At 35.5% G+C, this 6,625-nt stretch overlaps 3 protein-coding genes across 3 annotated transcripts in view; 2 read left to right on the top strand and 1 right to left on the bottom strand.

The window, feature by feature from the left end:
* The window catches only part of LOC106111749, a 3,879-nt gene extending 3,600 nt beyond the window's left edge, over positions 1 to 279 (top strand). The window contains exon 5 of the mRNA XM_013293893.1: positions 114 to 279. Within this exon, the coding sequence (XP_013149347.1) occupies positions 114 to 279 (166 nt within the window). The remainder of the gene's footprint in view (positions 1 to 113) is intronic.
* Positions 280 to 570: 291 nt separating this feature from the next.
* On the bottom strand, positions 571 to 4,472 carry LOC106111966 (ubiquitin-like modifier-activating enzyme 5). Its single transcript, XM_013294179.1, is given in 10 exon segments — positions 571 to 1,353; positions 1,673 to 1,746; positions 2,088 to 2,217; positions 2,326 to 2,423; positions 2,498 to 2,609; positions 2,921 to 3,107; positions 3,587 to 3,670; positions 3,672 to 3,766; positions 3,842 to 3,977; positions 4,233 to 4,472. Coding segments are annotated over 10 exon segments (1,182 nt in total). The 5' UTR covers positions 4,370 to 4,472; the 3' UTR covers positions 571 to 1,224.
* Positions 4,473 to 5,365: 893 nt separating this feature from the next.
* LOC106111929 (peroxidase) overlaps positions 5,366 to 6,625 on the top strand; it is an 18,671-nt gene continuing 17,411 nt past the window's right edge. The window contains exon 1 of the mRNA XM_013294135.1: positions 5,366 to 5,495. The gene's annotated coding sequence lies outside the window, so the exon portion shown is untranslated. The remainder of the gene's footprint in view (positions 5,496 to 6,625) is intronic.

Raw genomic sequence — 6,625 nt, 5'->3', positions numbered from 1 at the left:
AACATTTAGGATTCCGGGAACTAGAACAGAAAGGAAAGGGGGGAATCTAACTAAAGACTAAAGTTTTAAACTATTTCTCAAGGGCATAATTAGCAATATTAATATTATATCAGACCGTCCTACACTCTAGTCCCCACACTAAAGAAGGTATTTAAGATTATTAGAGTATTATTTTTATTTCAGAATAATTCATTGCCGCCGCCGGATAGCACGATGTTAGCTAAAATGTCAGCGGTAACAGAGGTAATGAAAAGTCAACTGTTAGCTGAGGACATTTAATGCGGCGCCTCGCAGATATCGTAAACATTTATAAAATATACACACATATAAAACAATCCTTACATCAAGCTTTGTAACTAATATATTATTCACAATGGAATTATTTCTTTTATTTCTTATTTAAACTTACATTTATAAGACAATAAAAGCAAATTACATGGACAATTTTAGCAATCAAGCCAATTTTTATATCAAATATTTTTTTATAATATAATAGCATTTTTAGTTTATATAACTAACACTGCCAATTAAAAACTTTAACAGCAAAATAAAACATATTCAATTTTGATTTGTTTTAAAAGACGATATTTTACATTATAATAAGGAAGATATGTTTGTAATGATAACACAAATATAGTTTTATTAAGTTACATTTTTCTAACAAATATTCCATATTTTAAACAAGCATACAATATTTTTCTTACTTTTACATAAATGTCTTTTGCTTCTTATAATAAAAATTAAAACAATACTCATGAAGCACATTCAATCTAATAAATCTTGCTAAAAAGCTAGCGTTTCAGAACATCAAGATAAATTGAGAAAATATTGTCTTACATATAGAGAGAACATTGTAGGCACATAAGAACGCCACAAAACATAAATAATAAATTCAAAAATCAATAATACAACCATATTCTGACATATCTAGTAAAAAAATCACAAATTAATCGTTAAATGTAAAAAATAGGTCATGTACAATCAGCGAATATGTCGGTGTTCCACTTTGAAACTAGTATACGTTTTGTACGAATTGAGATGCAGAACAACCATTTGCCTATTAAATTTAAATTCTTCTGTAGGAAAAAAAATATTCCGTCGTTTGCTCAACTCACTATTAATTTGATACTTGTAGAGACGGAATTTATCTCGTTTCAAGTAACAATGCAATCTGAAGTGCAACACCACGTATTTCCGCGACTGTACCAGTGGAGGCAGTTGGTATTACAAGGTCTTCATCTGCTGCATGAGGTCCTCCAGCGAGAGCTCGGCGGCGGCCAGCGCGCCCCCGCTCGACTCCGGCGTGCTGCTGTCGCCCCCNNNCCCCGCCTCCACACCTATACTGTACGCTACCTACATATAAACATACTTTTAACTCCAAATTCAGCATTAAATATCTTCCATAGCTTATTTTTAAGCAAATGCCCTTTAAAATTGCAATAAATACAATAAACTAATATTATAAATGCGAAAGTTTAGATGGATGGATGTTTGTTAGAGTTTATAGCCTAAACAGCTGAACGGATTTCGATGAAATTTGGCATAAACGTAGACGATAGTTTGGAAGAACACATATACTACTTACTTTTATTTTTTTATAATTCCACGCAGGCGGAATCACGGGAGAAACCTAGTATCATTATAGTTTACATTTGAGATATAAGTACGTTACCTGCACGCCCTCCGCGAGCTGCAAGTTGGAGGGCACCTCCTCCTCCGGCGCGTTCTCATCGATCAGGCTAATACCTGCACATTACAAATAGGTTAAGATATAATTTTTCAAATCAGATAGTGTATAATGTGTGGTGCGTAGTACGATGTACGCAGTGCAAGTGAGGAGTGTCTAATACGTAGTAAGTAGTGTGTATTACGTAGTGCTTAGTGAGAAGTATGCAGTGTTTAGTGTGAAATAGTTAGTGCTTAATGCAACGCATATAGTGCAAAGTACATAATGGTTAATACGAAGTACTTTGTGCTTAGTTTAGTGCAAAGTACATAGTGTTAGAGCACAGTGTGGTGTGTATAGATCGTAGTACGTAGTGCTTAGTGTGAAGTAGGAAGTGTTTGGTGTAGTGCGTGGTGCTTACCCCACTCATTGTCCTGGTGCAGCGGCGTGGTGTCCTCGCACACCTCGGCGGCCAGCTCGACGGGCGGCGGGCGCGCGCGCACCGCCGCCGCGCGCCGCACGCACCACGCCTCGCTGCAGGTAGGGTTCGGCTGCACAGACCACACGATACCTTGTTACCTTCCATTAAGACACATATTCCTATTTAACTCTTAGTTTCTTTGAAATATAAATCATTAGATATAACATTTGTTAGTTACCTTAAGGCTCATTGTTGGGAAGAAGTCAGTCAATGCGCTGTAGCCCAGGTAGTGGCTAACATTTCCGAACCCCAACAGGTACTTGAGGGCATTTTGAACTGGAAACTACATTTTTATGACAAAGTACTAGTTAAAACAATATGAAATGACTATAGCATAGAGTAATAAATACCGAGGAATCCAGCAACGATGCCCATGGTGGTGGGCAGGCTGGCTGCGCACACGCCGTCCCTTTTCAATGTCTTCTCGTCGATGTTTGAAGCCACCACAAGCGGGGGCGCGCACTGCAACACCAATAACATTACATGCACACCCAAAACATCACTTAACACAATCAACAATGACATATATCAATGGTAGAGACCAACATCTGGCCCAGTGTAACACCACATACATATGGAAAGCATGGTTTAAGTCCCTTTTCTCTGGATGGGAAGAGAAAATAGGGGACATATCCTCTTTCTGTACATTTCCTCTTCCACCAATTAAAGATATGCAATGCATCTACTTTCGTGAATGTCAAATTCATGTGGCTCCTTGCTTATTTACTACCTTATATAAAAAGTCAATCTTAATAGATAGTGTTTAAACTGACCGCAAAGCATGCAGTCTCTCCGGGAATTATGAACTGTATGTGTCCAGAGACTGCATTCTCACTGACTCCCGATTCGAACCAGTTCTGTCCGAGCTCATTGCAGGCTGTGTTGATGGCCATACGCGCTTCAAAGTTGTCCACACAGCTCAGTACTAAGTCCACTGCACCTCCCTTCAAACTGCCTGAACTGGATATAGAAATTAGGACATTCGTAATACCTTTCACCTATACTAGATCTTATAATTATATTCTTACGTAGGGAAACGAAAAACTGATATTTTAAGCATTAAAATATACTGACAGCAATATATGAATATATTATATGATAATATAATATATGGTAACTCCAAATTCTATTAAGTTTTGAATGTCTAAGAGATTGTAAAGGTAACCGAGCTTGCAGTGTTTGAGGTTAGTTTCAGAATTTAGGCATAAGTCACATAAATTAAGAGACTATTACAAATTTAAAGATTGTTTCAGCATTTGATCATTAGATGCTTACAATTCCTATAAATCTAAATAGATAACTCAAAAACTACTCACTATTTCATTTAAAAATATTAATAAGTATGTTACATACATAGCCACAAGGAATACCACATATGCAGCATTGACATCGATTTAAAATAAAAAATAAACCAGCCACCCTTCAACAGCTGATGTTACCTGATAGTATCACAAAACTTCTGGAAATTATCAACAGTTGTAATATTGTAATTGTGTGCGTCTATAACAACATCTGGATTGATAGCCCGCGGCTACCTTGCTCAGCCCCGCCTGGTGCGGCTGGAAGAACAACCTGTTCATATTTGCCAACTCCACCTTGTCGTAATCAAATAGGATTAACTGAAAAAAAATAATTTATTATAAATATTTTTCCAAAACTGTCTACTATATAAGCTTTACATGGTTTATGCTAACCTTGCCGATGCCACAGCGAGTGAGCATCTCAGCGGTGACGCTGCCTACACCACCAACACCGACCACAGCCACCGACAGCTCACGGATCTTCTCATAGTTGTCTACAATGCCCATTCGTTTTAGTGCCATTAGCCGACTGAAAGTAAAAAAATACATAATATTAGTAGTGTAGTGCATTTGATTTCAATTTTGTTTTATATTGCAAATTTCAATACAAAATTTAATTTGCAAAATAATAAATACATCCTAATGAAGCATACCATATTGTATGAATTTTTAACGTAAAGAAAAATGTTTTCTCTTAAAGTTTAATGAAATCGAGAAGATACTGGATAAAACTTTAGTCTAAATCTACTTCTTGATTGAATGATAGTGTATAAAAAGGAAATACCTGTAAGGATTTGAATCGACTACTTCTGCAGACATTACTTCAATTTTTTCTCTAACAGGACCCTTAGTCCCCTGTGCGGCGGCTAATTTGACCTCCAACTCCTCGATCTTCTTCTGTAATTCCTCAACAGAAGCCATTTTTGACTTAATATTTAAATTCTGCACCAAAATAAGGATAACTTCGAAACTCCCTTTTAACTTCAGTGCAACTTGTCAATCTGACAATTGCCACGGATAAAAAAGTTTTATTCAAGTGTTGCCATATTATAAACAGTAACTCTTAAGGTTAGAATTGGTAGAAAAATGTAGAAATTACAAACATTACATTTAAATAAAATTTCAGTCATTAAAGCAACGCCATAATGTTTCGATACGTTTTAACTTGAATATACAATTATTTTCATGCTTTTACGAAAAAAAATCCATCTGATATTTCTGACGGAGGCCACGTGCATAAGAGTAACCGAGTTGCGGTGAATAACCGCATCCAATAACAAGTTATAGGCTGACAGACTGATACACTTACAGATTCATTGGTCATCATTGGTGTTTTAATCTTTGAAAAAACAAAGATAACGTCGCAGTTTTGTCGCAGTTAAAACTTACGCTAACTCCACAAAGTAGCGATTAGCGATGTTATTAAAATAATAATTTTTTGCATTTATTAATTTAACTCGTGTCTCACACACTTGTTACTAGGTTTATGTTTTAAGATTTGTTTATATGACGAATTAACTTGGTTTTGTTCCGAATGTAGAACAGACAGTAATGTTTAAACACATTTATTACTTCGTACAAAAAGGCACCTCTCACTCTGTCGAATTGATAATAATCACAAAAAAATTATTTCTTAAATATATTAAATGTTATATAACTAAAACATGAAAAAACATATAATACAAGACTCAAACAGCTTCCTTATTTGATAGACCGAAATTAATACCAGGTGGCCAAAAATAGTAATAGATATTGTTATTATTTGGATCAATAATTTTAGTGTCAGATATATTTTGAAGTTCGTACCCTCGGTCACAAAAGTACATGCTAGTCACTAATCTGTTAAGCAGTCTTTATGCCATGATTAGGGAATCCTTATAATGAACCGCGGGAGGCTTCAAAAAATTTTCGAAAACGACTTTAGTGCCGTCGCGACTTTTGTTTGTGCTGGTGGTGAGGCGAGGAACCTGTTTTAATGCATTTTATTTCATGCCGTTCAAAAATATGTTTTATCCGTGAGGTCGAACATGATTTTTTAAATTAAAAGGTGAGAATATGTTTCTATTTAATTTATATTGTTAATTTAAAATTAAGAACTGGTCGTTATTAATGTGCAGATCGTTTTTGGCACGCGAAATGCGCATTAACATATGATATATAGGTATATTATAAATAGTACTCATTTTGAATACTCGTTAAAACTCCTTCACATAAATCTTGTCAATTAATAAAAACACGTTGCCATAAAAGAAAGCTAAAAGTAGCTTATTTTTATGATATGCCAATGAAATACAAAAGTACAACTTCGTTATTACAACTTTTTAAAAACGATGGCAAAACGAGCATTATGTTATTTGAAGAATCACGACTTTGCATTTATCATTTGATTTTTACCAAATTGTAAGATTGACCTTGCGAGGTAATTGACTTGTTTCAGCATCCATTCTACGTCTCAGGAATTGGTTTATTTTAAACTATTCTGGAAATCGGGAATACAAAGAAAATGAGAGTAAAGAGGTGTATTCAGGCAAGTAGAAACTATGATTCTACTAGTCGGTAGTTTTATAACTGGTAACACCGACAGGACGTGCATTACTATTCTGGTTCGGGCTTCCTCATTCCGAAATATTATGTATTAGTATTTGGGTAGTAAAAACTCACCATAAATTGAATTTATCTATACACTACATTCCTGAAATAACCATCCAATGATATGATAATTTTGAAATCTTTTCCCATTACAAATCCAAGGCAAGTACAAATGTAAAGGTTAACAGCGTCTTTAGAATTCAAATTCAAATTTTTAAAATACATTAAGCGGAAAATACCTACGTTTTGCATGTTTCGATAATTGTACACGTGCGAAGGGACCTTTCATGTAAAGTAATTAATGTTAACTAAGTATTTAATATGTTGTATAGAGATTTTATACGTTCTGTTTCGTGGTCATTTAGAAGATAAGGCTAAGCTCGCCTCTAAAAAACTGGGTGTGCTCATTAGGGCGAAGCAGTACTTCCAGCCGGGCCACCGCCTTCAACTTTAGAAGGCGCAAGTTCGGCCCTATATGGAGTACTGCTAGCACCTCTGGGCCCGAGTACCCTAATACCAGCTTCTTCTATTTGACCGCATACAAATACATACATAAATGTATACAAGGCCAGCGAATGGTCAACGACC

This window comes from Papilio polytes, unplaced genomic scaffold (assembly GCF_000836215.1).
Source record: "Papilio polytes unplaced genomic scaffold, Ppol_1.0 DF824146.1, whole genome shotgun sequence".
NCBI lineage: Eukaryota > Metazoa > Arthropoda > Insecta > Lepidoptera > Papilionidae > Papilio > Papilio polytes.
The sequence above is the reverse complement of the archived record's forward strand: the minus strand, read 5'-3'. Positions and strand labels throughout refer to the sequence as shown.